A 14,355-nucleotide genomic window follows, 5' to 3' on the forward strand; every position below is an offset into this window, starting at 1 on the left:
TGAGGTATGGTCATTTATGGTTGTGGTCTAGATACTTCTCTCAAGTAAGGTGTCTCATTGGTCAAAGGCCCTATCTTTTGACCAAGGGGCATGTGCATGACCATACTGGTCTCTTGGTCTAGAAGTTTCTGATGCTCAGGGGTGGGGGGAAAGCACATCTGCCATAGTGCCTGATACTAATGCATGCAGCATGGCAATAAACATGATGAGTTAGAGATCTGTGTGCAGTTGGGAGGCTAAGACCTTACTGGGATCACAGACACGTGGTGGGATGGCTCCCATGACTAGAGTGTTCCAGTGAAGGGATACAGGCTCTTTAGGAAGGACAGGCTAGGAAAACTAGAAGGAGGAATAGCCCTTCATGTGAAAGTGCAGTTGGAGTGCATAGAGCTCTGCCTGGGGATGGAACAGGAACTGAATGAGAGTTTATAAGTAAGGATTTATAAGTGAGGATAAGTCAAGCAAAAATACCAGGGGGCATTTGTCAACAAGGAGCTCCTGGTCAAGGTCAAACACAAAAAGCCTACAGAAGGTAGAAGCATGGACAGGTAACCTGGGAGGAACACAGAAACATTGTTGAAGCATATAAGGATGAAGTTAGGAAAGCTAAAGCCCAAATGGAATTGAATCTAGCCAGGGATTGTCTTCAGGAATCCCAGGTCCCAGAGACCAGGGGGAAAGGCTGGAGCAAGGAAGATGCACCCTTGGTGGAAGAGGATCGGCACAGGGGATACTTAAGAAAACTGGACACATGTAAGTCCATGGGCCCTCATGGAATGCACCACAAATGCTGAGTAAGCTGGCACATGTCATTGTGAGGCCACTCACAATAATCTTTGATCAGTCATGGTGACTGAGAGGTGCCTGGGGACTTCCAGAAAGCAACTGTCACCTCCATCTTCAGGAATGGCAAGAAAGAGGATGCATGGAACTACATGATCCCTGGAAAGGTAATGGGGCAGCTAATCCTAGAAAACATTTATAGGTACTTGAATAACATTACCATTGAATAACATTCCCAAGGGGAAGTCATGCCTGACCAGCTTCATAAACTGTGATAAAAGGACTGCCAAGTTAGATGAGGAGAGAGCAATGGACATTGCCTAAAGCTTTTGACACAGTCTCCCGTAAGATCCTCACAGACAAACTGTTGATGTCTGAGGTGGATGAGCGGGCAGTGAGGCCGGCTGAGCACTGGCTGACTGGAAACGCACGCGGCCGCCCCCAGAAGCGCTTTCCCCGCCTTTCACCCCCTCCCCTGTCAGCCCCAATGGCCGCCACCTTCCCCCTCCCCCGGAAGCGGCGTGTGAGTTTTCCTGCTTTGAGCAGGAACTACATGCAACCCAAGCGCAGGCAGAAAACAGGAGACAGTTATTGAGGGAACGAGCCCCGAGCCGCCGCGGCGGGCAGGCTGCGCCATGGCGTTGTGGCGGTAGCGCCGGCACTGCCATGGGGGAGGAAGAGGGGGAGCGAGGCGAAGCAGGCGGCAACTACAAATCCCGGCAAGCCGTGCCGCGCTCCCGCCCCACCCACTGCCCTGCCGCCCCCCGGGCTGAAGAGGAAGCGGCGGCGCGTTGGGCTGGGGTGTTGCTGTGCCCTCGGGTGCTGGCGGGGTGAGCGGGGCCGGGGCCTGCGGCGGGGCCGGGTATTGTGAGGGGCGCGGGGCCGTCGCTTAGCAACCCAACGCCTGCCGGGCGGCCGGGCGAGGAGCGGGGGCCGGTGAGGCCGTCGCTTCCCCTCCCGCCACCCAGCCCGGGCCGCGGCGGGGAGGCGGCCTGGCGGCGGCTGTCGTGGGGCAGGGGCGCCGGTGCGGGCGCAGAAACGTGAGTCAGCAGAGCCGCCCGCCGGGGCCGCGCTGCCGGAGCCGCCGTGGGGCGGGCGGCGGTTCCGCACCGCGGTTCCCGATTGGCAGGGCGGCGCTCGTTTTGAAGCAAGGCGCTCAGCCTTCCGGCCCTGTTGCGGTCCTAAAGTGGCCGGAGGCAACGGAAATACTCGCAGCTGCCGATTGTGCCTGAGCTCACCCGCGGCGGGCACTAAACCGCGGCCCGTAGTGCTCCAGCAGAGCCTTTGGGCTGCAGTTCCCTTGCTGGGAGTTGCGGATTTAATCGCACTGCTGAACTCTGGCGGTACGCTATAGCCGTGGCTGCTGGAGGAATGTAGGTGTTGGGATTCTTGGTAGACGAGGCCACGTTTTGCATATTTGGAAAAGTACAATAACGTGATTCAAGCTGCAGTTGTTATCACTTTATCTGCTGTTACTGGTAATTGTCAGTGCATGATATGGAGAGGCTTGTTGAGTGCAGTTATGCCTACTTTGGCTTTACAATCTAAAATTGAAAATGCTGTGTAGTTAAAGAAAACTACAAAATGAAACGTTGAAGCATGTTTTTGTTTGTTTCTGTTTAGATAATGGAGTCTAGTAGCTCTACCACCATTCATGGGAGTAAGTCATCTACTTCTGAAAGTGAAGATGACATTGAGTTCGTTAAAGTAAGTAGATCTTGAACTGGAAACATGCTGCCTGTTCCGGTAAATATGCTCACAGTAGCCTGATACAACAAGAGGGGGAGGTCTCTGTGTATTTAGTTGATGATCTTGTTTATATTTTGATGGTGAGCATTACTGTTGGATTTAAAGATAACTTTTAAATCATTGTGGTAGATAACAGGTCTATCTTAAAAGTAAAAAAAAGGGAAGGTTATAAGGTGATGTGAGTTGGCCCTATAGTAGAATGTAGACTTGAGTATCCCATCAGGTGAGTAGGGGATAACAGTGATCAATGAGGTATATGAGAAGTCACTGTAGATGACTTTTCTGGTAATCATATTGCATAGCATTTTGCTTCATGAAGGGTCCCACTGAAGTTAATGGAATAAAGCAGTATTTACTCTGCAAAACGATGTCAAAACCACTATACTTTGTTTAGAACGTAACTACTACACTTATACAGTCCTATAATTACATTCGGCCCTTTGAAGGCAACCACGAGGCTGATGTGGCCCCCAGTGAAAATGAGTTTGATACCCCTGATTTAGAAGAAGAGGAAGGAAATAACGGGTTAGAGACCTTAAACGCTTTTCTCAAATCATGAAGCACTGTATAGTAGCTACAGTACAACGCCTAGTCTAATATTGACATGTGGTTTATGCAAATGTAACTTTAAGACACATCTGTTGACTATCCAAGAAAAGTGGAATGTTTTTCATGATTCATGCCTGTATTCTGGCCTCAATCCATTATCAGTAAAGTGGTGCTGGATGGCAGGGACATGTAAGAACAGAAAGATGATCTTCCTTAAGAAACAAGTCATGCAAATAAAATAAAGTGCTTAATTGATGCCAGGACTAATAATGGCTCTTTTCCTATAGATTTATCTCATTTTTAATGCTGAACAATAACTAGATGTGGGGAGTTTTTTTCTGTTTTGTATGGTATTTGGTTAAAACCTAAGTTTATGCACAGACTTTTTCTGCAAGGCTATTTAGGTGCTCCAGTGTGAGGGACATGTGTATTTTTGCAAAAAATACAAGAAGTTGATTATCTCTGAGACTTCTTGGTCTTTTAGTTGATTTAGTAAAAATCTGCTGATAAGTTCAGTGTTCATTATATACACACATGAGCATTCATATATAGCATGACTGCATAAGCTTGATATTCTTTAAACACTGGGCAAAGAATGAGGAAGCTAGTATAGCTTGAATGTGTGATGATTGAAGGGCTGTTGGAGTATCGAGAGCAGTAATTGAAAGAAAAGAGACCTACTAAAATCAGTGCTTCTGCTACGTTTATTTTTCTTGGTTTCACCTGTGGTTAAGATGGAGCCTTTCTGGCACCAGTGGCGATTGCCTTTGAGAGAGGCTGCTATATATAGGAAGGTGACTGCTTAGGTTGGTTTGTGCAGGATTGGTGTTTTGGGGTGAGGAGCTTAGTGTTTCCATTGATAAATACGAGGGCAAAGGCGTGTGACCCTGGCCATCATCTGCTGTCGACAGAGCGTCCTCAGATCTCCAATTTACTCCCCTCTGAGTAGGGGTGAACTTAGACTCTGCAGAAGGATTTCTAGCCTATTTGGCTAGCTTTAGATCATCGTTTTCATATAACAATGTGTATGGATAGAAGTAGGTAGGCTTCATAAATGTTGTGTATGAATGCTGCATGATCATCCAAGTGCTATTTACTGCATGTCCTGGGGACCCAGTGCCCCAGGTGGTACTGTATAAATTGAATTAGAGAAGCCACTTGGATATCTCAACCTGTGCTCATTTTGATAGAAAACTAATAGTTGTATGCCATGTGATCTCTGTGGTGTTTGTTTGTTTGGTTTTGAGTGGGTTCATTTGTTTGTTTTAATTTTTTTTATTTCCTTGAAAGTAGGGTGGTTTTTTGGTGTGGGTGGTGTGTGTGTGTGTGTGTGTGTGTGTTGTGGGGTTTTTTGATTGGTTTTGTTTTTTTCCTGTTTCATTCACTCATCTTACTGTACGACTATGACGAAAAGTCCTTATTTCATAGAGTAAAAGCAATTTCTGTTGCTGCCAGACTTTTTGAGCATTTACTAGTCAGATTGACTAAGAAACTTAAAACTGTTCTTCCATAATTTACCATATTTTGATTCTGCATTGCAACATATTTGTCCACTTTAATTATTAAATTCTAAATTTTGCATATCAGCTGAAAGGTATAATGTAATCTGCAATGCAAGCCATTATTCCTAATGGTTTAATTTCTTAGGATGGGATGGTCTGGCCCCCATTCTCTTTCCTTGGGAAGGATAAGGCAAGAGTGAAGAGATTCCCAGGTTTAATGGGGTCTATAGCACTTAAGTAGATGTATTATTCAAGTTGCTACACTGAAAGCATTGGATGCTGAATTGTTTGTTTCTTCATGGTATCAATGCACTCCTTTTTTTTCTTCTAATTTCTTTAAAGATGAGGGTCATCATTATGCTGTTCCTCTAAAATATATGTTATCCCTGACAAAGTTAGTGGCTTTTGTAGACAGGGGCTCTTCTTACCTTTGTTACTATATGTGGAACCTCTAATATATAGTTGTAGAAAGTGTTTAATTACCTCCTGACTTCTCTGTATTATAATGGCAAGCACTGTTAAAGAGGGTATTTGTTTTTATTTTCTGTAAACATTTGCTAAGTACATATAAACATTATGTATCCAAAATAAAAACTCAATTGGAAAATTGAAGATTTATGTATTTTAAAGTTAGTTTCATTTTCTGATGCAATGTTACGTTTGTGCCGAGTTTTCTTCCCTAATGGTGATTTTTATTTCAAAAGTCTGAATTCAAAGGAAAACATATTTCCATAGGCCCTGGCTTATTCAATAATGAGCTCTACATTGATTTCAGTTTGACATCCAGGAAAAGCAAACTTACTTCATATACTTTGCAGCTTTTCCTTTTCACAATGTTTTGCCTGCACTTCATTACAAAAGCTACAGCCCTTTTCTGTCTGGAAGAGCTGGAGCAGCCACTTAATTTCTTGCAAATGAATGTTTTTATTTCAAACCTGAAGAGGACTTCTGGCCTGGTTTGAGAGGTGATGATATTAGAAACATTGATTCATTAAGAACAATTGCATTTATTTGAGTTCCTACAGAGGTCTTAAGGAACAGGTTAACATTTTTGTTTTCCTTTTAATTGTTGTTTTCAAATAAAATTGTATCTGAAGAACACTTGGCCCTGGGGTATATCAAAATCAAGCAATTTGCTGCAACATGATAGTTACCATTTAAAAGGTTTGTTTCCTTCCCCCCTGAGGTGTTAGATATATCTCTGGCTTTAAGTTGCATCACAGCAGGAATGCAGTAAATTTGTAGAGGTGTTATGGAGCATCTATGACTTTTATTTTTGCTCCCAACCTGTGTCAGCAAAGGACTTGAATTTTTGTATTTGCTTGGTTACAGAATCAAAACTTCCAAGTGCATTTATTGTTCATAATGTTGGTCAGTTACTCGGCAGTCTTAAAGATGGAAATCTGCTAGGACAAAGATTTAGAGTACAAATAATATAACGTGTCAGATTTTTTGATTTTTTTTAATATAAGCTTATTCTGTGATAATTAGTGTGTTTACATGTGCATACACAATTACGCTTGCATAATTATTTTGTCAAAGATGTGTTAAGTCTGTGGTCACATATACCAAAAGCTAATTTCATGCGTGTATAATTATGTAGAAGTTTAGTTGTGCTTTTTAAGTAAACTGAGTATTTGGTCACATAAAGCTAAAAACTGAATAAACTAAAAACTTTATATGATGTATCAGCGGACTAGGTGTCTGTCAGCTAGGCCTGATTACCCAAAGATTGATGGAAATGTGGGAGGGGAAGAAAGTGAGACTACAGTTTAGGACTTTTTGAGAACTTTTGGCAGCAGTAAAGATGAGCTACACAGAGCTTCTTGAAGAGCCTGACCTTGGAGATTAATATGAGGCTTCATCTTTACCAGTCACCAGTTAAGCAGATTTGATTATATTAACTGTTACAATGGGTATTTTGCATAGCATAGTGAAACTACAAGTTTTTTTTATTTAATGCTAATATTTTCAACCAAAGCCATGAATAACAGCAGGGACACCACAGCTGCCTGGAGACTCAAGAGATAACTTTCTGACAATTAAAACTTAGACATTTTTCTGGTAATCAGAATAGCTGTGGTTTGGCCATTGGCTTATTGCTCAGTGACATGGGTGTTGATCGGTAAGAAGAGTGGCTTTCAAAGCTTGTTTAGAGAAGTCATTAAGTGGAGCATGAAGGGTTTTTGTTTGGGTTTTTGAATGCGAAGGATCTGCTTAGGTGATGTGCAGACTGAACATATGCAAGTACTGAGCACTGATGGCTTTCTGGGTGCCAAGTTTGCTGGTATAATCAGCTAGAGAGCCCATGACTTTCAGCCGTTTGAGTGCGTGTCCATGTTTCTTGTATGATCTCTGGCTCTTGTGTGCCAAGATACTTGTTAGCTGGTGGTGTTCATCCTGTGGGGAGGTACAAAGAGCTGGATAAAGCTATCTGATCCTCAGCTTCTCAGCTCTCCTACAGTGATTAAATTCTCAGGGTTGGGACTATCTTTGCATTGTGTTACTATTTAGTTTGACTAGTTGGAGAAAATGAAGTAATTGGACTTCTCTTAACTTTCAGTTAGCAAAAGCTAAATTCCTGATGTTTCCCTCCATGTGGTACTGGAGTATTAATTGGGAGTCTTTGCCAGCAATGCCTGTTCTCTTGCTGGTAAAGGGATGTGTTTCACCTGGCACTTTTCCAATCAAGATTAAAAATACAGGAAGTCCATTAGAAGCTATGGCATGCATGAAATTTCTCAGAAGACCTCTGTGAATGTTTAAGAGGGAAAATAGTCCTAGACTTGGCCTCCCTCCATGAGGATGATTTTTATCCTGGGCCACTGAATAAAGAGGTTTTGAACTTTGGCTTTCATTCTAGTTTCAGTACGTTTTGGCAGAGAGAAGCGCTGCTGCGAGGGTGAGCCCAGCCTCAGGTCTCTGTGCCTTTAGAAGTAGTGGTTGGAGTCTTTTCGATGTGATGGCATTCAGCTGGGGCGGATCTAAACCACTGCTGTGACATTTAATGATGGCTTTCAATCAAGGTTTTTCATCTCTTGAATTGAGCAGTTTCTGAGCGGGTATGCTTAGGAGACATTTATACTGTTTTCCCCAATTCTTAGACCTTCTCAAAATAATCTTTTGTAGCACACATGAGTTCTTCATTGGACCCAGGATTGTAGTTCTTACACTATTAATTTCAGTAATTGTTTTTAATCCTCATCTAATCCTCATCTAAACTACCAACAAATGAAACAAAAACTAGCCTAAATAAATGCTGTATTTGGGACTTGTATTATTGTTCAGAAGTATATATAAGCAGATGGTATGGTGGTTTGCTTCTTCCCCCTTCCATTTTATTTTTGTGGAAAATAAAGGTGTATATCTTTGAGGAGTAATTTGAAATAATTACCATATTGCACTTATGTTCAAATTGGAATGCAACCCAAAAAGTAGTACACAAAAATTGTGTAGTAAGACGCACAGCATTCAAAAGAAAAAAAGAATATTTCATGTATGTAAAAAACATTTAAACAAGTGTAATATTACTTGTGTTGAATTGAATGTATTGTTCTGGTCACTAGAACTTCCAGGCTTGAAAGCAAGTTACTCTGCTTTTCAGCTGCCAATTTCCTAACTTTCAGTTTGTTGCTGAACCCAGGGAATAAGTAAACAGAGATAAGGAAGAAACTACATGTGAAGAAACTACAGCTGTTAGGGTCAGAATTGAGCATTTCAAAACACATAATTGAAATGATTGGATGGTTAGGTGGTCTGTGTGTGTCTTTGAACTGTTACTTGCTAACACCTGTTGTTTAATGAAGACTTAATTTCTTCGAAGTTTATAGAGGTTGCCAGTTTCTACAAAAGCCAATCTATGATGGATTATTCTATTTTCTTTTTTTTAGGTTTCATTTAGAAAACCATGTTCTCTTTATTTAATCACCAAGTAGTTAAGCATTCTTTTGGGGTAATTTGAGGCCTGCAGCTTGATTAATTATAAGCTTTTGTCATCTGTCCAAGATCTCATCCCTCATCCTCCCTAGTGAGACAATGAGGAGTGTTTATGCCTGACCAGCTGAGCAGTTTTACAGCCTTGAAAGGTGGAAGAATGTAAAGAATGAAATGCAGCAAGGACAGCAGAGAGAATTGCATGCTGCTGTTCTCTCTGCTGCTTCTCATGAGGCAGTAAATCTTCCTGGCCTGCCCTAGTGGGTTGATTGTTAGGATCTTGAGGACATTGCCAAATAAATGGCAGAGGTGATGGATATAGTACTGTACTTCTTGAAGAAGTCAGTCTGCTGACTATTGTAAGTCCTCCTTCTGCTTGGAAAACTTAACTTTCTACATCTCTGTGGTATCTGCGAGCAATACTGCCAGACAAATGGCTAATACTACAGTTTAGTCAAAAGCTATGTCATACATTATAGATGGCACTGCATGTACAGGCATTTAGAAAAAAAAACACCACCCCGTCTCACTACCAAAAACTTAACCTGTCTTTGGTTTTGGTTTATTTACTTTGAGGTTAGGTAATAACTTTCAGTATTCAGATGTAAAACTTTTTATGACATGTGGCATATTTAACTTTGCCTTTCACTGAAGATGTATACGCTTGTAACAAAGGATGTGAGTTAGGGTCCCTAGGAATATTTTTGTTTGGTGTGTATAGACGTACTTATATTATCTCTGAGGAAGACAATTTTATCTTTTGTGTATTTTTAACGTTTTTTTCAGGAAGGACCTTTAAGACCTGTACTTGAATGCATTGATCTTGTCAGTAGTGAGGATGAAGAACCCAACAGCAGTTCTTATGTTCATGTGAGTATGCTGCAATGTATTTTGGGACTTCTCAGTTGAATCAAATAATTAGTGTCCTTTATATTTTCTATCGGTTACTCTTCACAAAAAACTTGTTAGAGGTATTTTGATTTTAAAATATTAAAATATTTTGGTTTTTACCTACTGTTGAGTGAAAGGCAAGAATGCCAATGCTTCGTTTTTTCCAGAGCCATTTTTTGCCTTCTTGAAATGGACTTAGAACTTTTCATTGGCTTTCAGTGGTTTTGGCAAGTGTCCTAAAGAAAAATGTCACACTACAAGTGACCTCAGAAGTCAGCGTGTCCAGCCTACCAATGTATCTGGCCTACTTCCAGGCCTTTTTTATTCTAAAATAACTCTTTAGGAGTAGTTTATGGGTTGGAGGACCTTGTTCTGGTGACAGTCTGGTCTTAACTCAGCCTGTTCTTCATAATCCCTCCTAAGACTGTATGAGCCAGAAGCAGGCTGGTGAATTCATGTATCCCCAAAGCTCATTGTGGCTGCTCTGCGTGGCCTTTGAGAGGGACAGTGCCTGAGAATGGCTCTTCTAGAGCTGATTTTGGCAGCAGTGGCCATCTCTTGACTGCAGTTTTCCAGTGTGGCAGTAGAAAGGTGGGTCTTCTCTACATGCAGAGGCTCACTCCACAGGGATGATTGCTGGAGCTGATTGTGTAGCAGGAGCAAACTACAGTGTGTGGCTTGTCCCTCATGCTAGAAAAAGCTTATGATCTGCCTTACTGAAGATACTGGGCAATGTTGTCTTGGAGCAGGAATGGTAGCGGTTCTTCATTTTTCAGATGGGCTGTGTGTTGGTTTTGAAGTATTTAGGAATTTTGTTTACCTACTTGAAAGAATTGATTTAGTTTTTAATTTGTTAGAGACTTCTGGGTCACCCAGCACAATCATGCATGTTCGTTCTAGTGTTTTGGTGAGGCTAATGTTGATGTTGAATTGCCTTGAATGTGTAGGGTGGTGAGGTGTGATTGATTTGTTTGTTTTTTTTTAACAGAAGTTACAGATGCTATAATAGTAAACAGGAAGAGAAAATTAGCAAGGTAGATCATGGAATTTAGGACTGGAGTATCTGTACTGAGTTATACAGTGAAAAGTGACACCCAAGCATCAGGACATAAGTGCCTGCTACCTAACAATTACCAAATAAAAGTTTAAATTTTCAATTGTAGAGAAATACGAAGCGCAAAGATCACATCGACTATCAGAAAGAACGAGTTGCATCTACCTTGGATCGTCTGGCACGCCATGTTGAAGTAGAGAAACAGCAAAAAGAAGAGAAAAACAAAGCCTTTAAGGTACTGACTTTTTTTTTTTTTGTCAGTAGAATTGCATATACAGGCCTTGTAGTAAACAGTGTGTTTGTTTTTACTGGGAAGTAAATAAAAAAAAAATGGGTGAGCCAGACCTGAAACTAGCAACGAGAGATTTTTTGCTTCTGGGGCATTGTTTGAAACACAATATGGATTTTGTCTCTTCAGTCGCTTTTAACTGATCACTTTGCTATTCTTATTGCAGTTCTTAAAGGGGGGGAAATAAACTGAACTTAATGCAAGCCAATAGCAAAAACTTGTTCTCTTCACAGTATCACAGTATCTCTTGTTTGTATATAAAGTAGAGGGACTTTAGTATCAATTATTCTGGTTAAATAATTGAAAAATAAGTTATCACAAACCACCATGCAGCAAACCTAGTTATCTACCTGCTTTTGTCTGAGATTTTTGGAAAGCCATTTGCCACATTAAATCTCTGTATCAAGTAATATTTTATAATGGGATAAAATTTTCTATGTATAAGGCATAATTACAAAGTTGAATCCTATTAATTGTATTGTGCAGCCATTTGAAAGGCATGGATTTTTTATTTTATGATTAGCTGGGAGGTGCAGTCAGTGGACTTAAGGGTGGGGCTGCTGTCAGCGGGACATTAAGAACTTGAGGGAGTGGCCTTACAAGAACCTCAAGAAATTCAACAGGGACAAATGCAAATCCAGTATTTTTGGAACATACTGACTTTCCGGCCTAATTTTCTGAACACTGTTTATGGTGTTTGAAATAACATAATTGCACTATAGTTACAGCTGTTTATATTCTACAATGGACTATGCAGCTGTAATGCAACAGATTAAAAAGCTATTAGATATAGTCCAAGGTAGTCTTGAAGTCCAGAGGCCTATATCCACGACCTATCTCCTCCACTTAGGATTTGGCAATCTTTTAATATCTCCACATACAGTTTTTCAACTGTAAAGTGGAGTCAGAGATAGCCATGTAGCTTTTAAAGTAGTCTGAGAATGATGGCTAAAAAATCCTATTTTTTAATGATGAATATTTTCCTGCTGGGTGGCTCCTCACTCCTCATCAGGTAATGCAATCTGCAGAACTGAAGTTACTCTTCAAAGTGAAACTGCCAAATTTTTTTTGCCTTAGCACTGGAACAATTTGACTCTTTGGTTTCAATAACCATTTTGTGTTGCTTTAAAAACAAAAAAAATCATTACTAGTTGTTTCTTTTTACAATCTTAAAAATCTTTTTGATTATGTACATGCTTCAGAAACTTGAGTAGGTGCAGTAAATTAATTGACCTAACCTGTAGTTTTTATTTAGGGCACAAAAATCAGTACAGGTTTTTTTTTCTGTTACGTTTCATCTTTATAGTGTTATATAGAAGTCAGTCAACTTGTAAGGTTGTGGGTTGTTTTTTCTCTCTCTCTTTCCTCTTAGGTTTTTGTGGTTTGTTTTTGTGTCGGGGTTATTTTTGTGGTTTGTTGTTGTTTTTCTTAGGTTTTTAGAGACTCACATGTAAGTTTTGGTATACATACATAACCTTGGTTTTTATTTAGTTATTTTAAATTTCATTAATTTCATTGCCATCTTGCCTGACACGTCTTTCCCTTCAGGAGAAAGTTGATTCCCAATATGCTCATGGGTTGCAAGAACTAGAATTTATTCGGGAACGCAGTGACACAGAAGCTGCAAGATTATGTGTGGATCAGTGGTTAAAAATGCCAGGTAAGAACAGAAAACTAAGTTTCAGTGACATGTTTTTTAAGTCCTGCATTGCAGAATAGAACATGTAATACGTGCATTGAGCAATACTAACATTGAGCTTGCAGGTGCCTCTTATGCATAACCAAATCTTACAATAGTAACTTTGTTACAGCGTGGCATTTGAAAGTTCTTATATGCTCGTGTCCATAAAAGCTGTTCTTGTAATGTTTTGCTGCTTAGAAAATTCGATATACGAAGTCTAAAACCACTAAGGCAATGTCAACTACTTTTGTAAGCAAAGTCGCTAGTAGGAAAAATACTACTGCTGAGCTGGTGCTCAGGGAAATGTCTATATAAGTAAGTAAGGAAGTTCAATCAATTTAAAATACTTCTCGGAGGATCTGGAGTAAGGGTGTCCAAGTGTTTGAAAAGTCATCCTACTGGGGATTAGAGAGACAGATTCTTCAACTGAAAGGGCAGACTTGCTGTAAAAGGATTGACTTTACAGCACAGTTAGCTTGCTTTTAAGAATCAATGTAACTTGATTTTTAAATGCTTCGGGACTGGTGTGTTATTTTGTTTGTTTTCTTAAGCCTCTAATTCAGAGTCTGGTTAAGTGTTTTGTTTTGTAACACAGGTCTCAAACCAGGCACCGTTAACAGTGGGAAAAGGGGTGTTTATAAAAGGGGAAATGAGAGGAAAGTCAACAGCACTCCCATGTCTTGTCCTGTGATGCATTGCAACAGGGAGTTTGATAATGGACATCTTCTCCTAGGTCACCTTCAACGGTAAGGACATAGTGCAAGAGCTCAGTGCAAGAAATGATGATGAATGAATATCCTCAGTCTTAGGACATTAGTGTCAAGTCTGCTTTAAACTGCCTATAGTGACAAATTCAATTTGTAGAGCAGATTAATATGTTACAGATTTTATACAAATGATGTGATGAACTTTCTGATTGGTTGGGTTTTGGTTGTTTGTGGTTTTTTTTTTTTTTTTTCTTTAAAAAAATATTAATTCAGCATTGATTTCTTCCTCTTGAGCATTTTTTAATATCTGAGGTTTTTTGAGAAACAATATTTCTGTTCTCCAGTTCTCTTATTTCTTCATCCAAACTTGAAAAAGAGCAAAAGGCTAATGGATGCAATTTGATGGTAAAATTAAAAAAATGCCCCAATGGAGGGGAAGAGATGCAAGAGCTTTAGGCCGGATGTGTTCATGGCTGATCATTGCTAGTCAGCACTCCCTGTATCTGGGGCCTTTTGACTGATGAGTGTGTCATGGAGATGATGGTGGGGAGAGAAGCCAAGGGGAGTGTTGTGGGTTAAGCCCAGTAGGTGCCTCATTCCCACACAGCTGCTCGCTCACCCAGCGGGATGGGGAAGAGAATCAAAACAGTAAAAGTTTAATAAGTAAAGCACAAGCTGCACATGCAAGTAAAGCAAAATGAGGTATTCCCATTGACAGGTAGGGGGCTTTATCACACTAAACAGCTACTAATGCTTGGGAACACAAATGCAGTCACTCTGAACATCCCCCCTTCCTCCTTCTTCATGCAGCTGTTATTGCTGAGCACAGTGTCATGTGGTGTGGGATGTCCCTTTGGTCAGCTGGCTCAGCTGTGTCCCCTGTCAGCTTCTTGCCCACCCCCAGCCGACGCACTGGTGAGACAGAGTGAGAAACAGAGGAGGCCTTGATGCTGTGCAAACACTGCTCAGCAATAGCTGAACCACCCCTGTGCTATCAACATAAATCCAAAACACAGCACCGTACAATCTGCTACAAAGAAAATTAACTTCATCCCAGCCAGAACAAGTGCAGGGAGGTAAAAATAAATATATTTTTTTTAATCCCTCTGTAGGAAAGCAAGGCTTTGTTAGTTCTCTTGCTCTTAAAAACAGTGTGATTCCTTTGCAAACTGGCCATTATAACAGGTAAGCTGCAGGGTAAATCATCTCTGTACAGG

The 14,355-nt window shown here is 40.7% G+C and overlaps 1 protein-coding gene across 3 annotated transcripts in view; it reads left to right on the forward strand.

The window, feature by feature from the left end:
• Positions 1–920: 920 nt before the first annotated feature.
• The window catches only part of ZNF451 (zinc finger protein 451), a 38,308-nt gene continuing 24,873 nt past the window's right edge, over positions 921–14,355 (forward strand). Inside the window, exons 1-6 of one of the 3 annotated variants that reach the window (XM_021293434.2) lie at positions 921–950; positions 2,407–2,490; positions 9,303–9,386; positions 10,571–10,696; positions 12,299–12,410; positions 13,027–13,177. In XM_021293434.2, coding sequence (XP_021149109.2) covers positions 936–950; positions 2,407–2,490; positions 9,303–9,386; positions 10,571–10,696; positions 12,299–12,410; positions 13,027–13,177 — 572 coding nt within the window. In that variant the 5' untranslated portion in view covers positions 921–935. Of the gene's footprint in view, positions 951–1,304; positions 1,614–1,677; positions 1,824–2,406; positions 2,491–9,302; positions 9,387–10,570; positions 10,697–12,298; positions 12,411–13,026; positions 13,178–14,355 lie in introns of those variants that run through there. The other 2 variants (XM_005506761.3, XM_065056175.1) reach the window with 2 other exon arrangements.

Source organism: Columba livia, chromosome 3 (assembly GCF_036013475.1).
Source record: "Columba livia isolate bColLiv1 breed racing homer chromosome 3, bColLiv1.pat.W.v2, whole genome shotgun sequence".
In the NCBI taxonomy this organism is placed as follows: Eukaryota; Metazoa; Chordata; class Aves; order Columbiformes; family Columbidae; genus Columba; species Columba livia.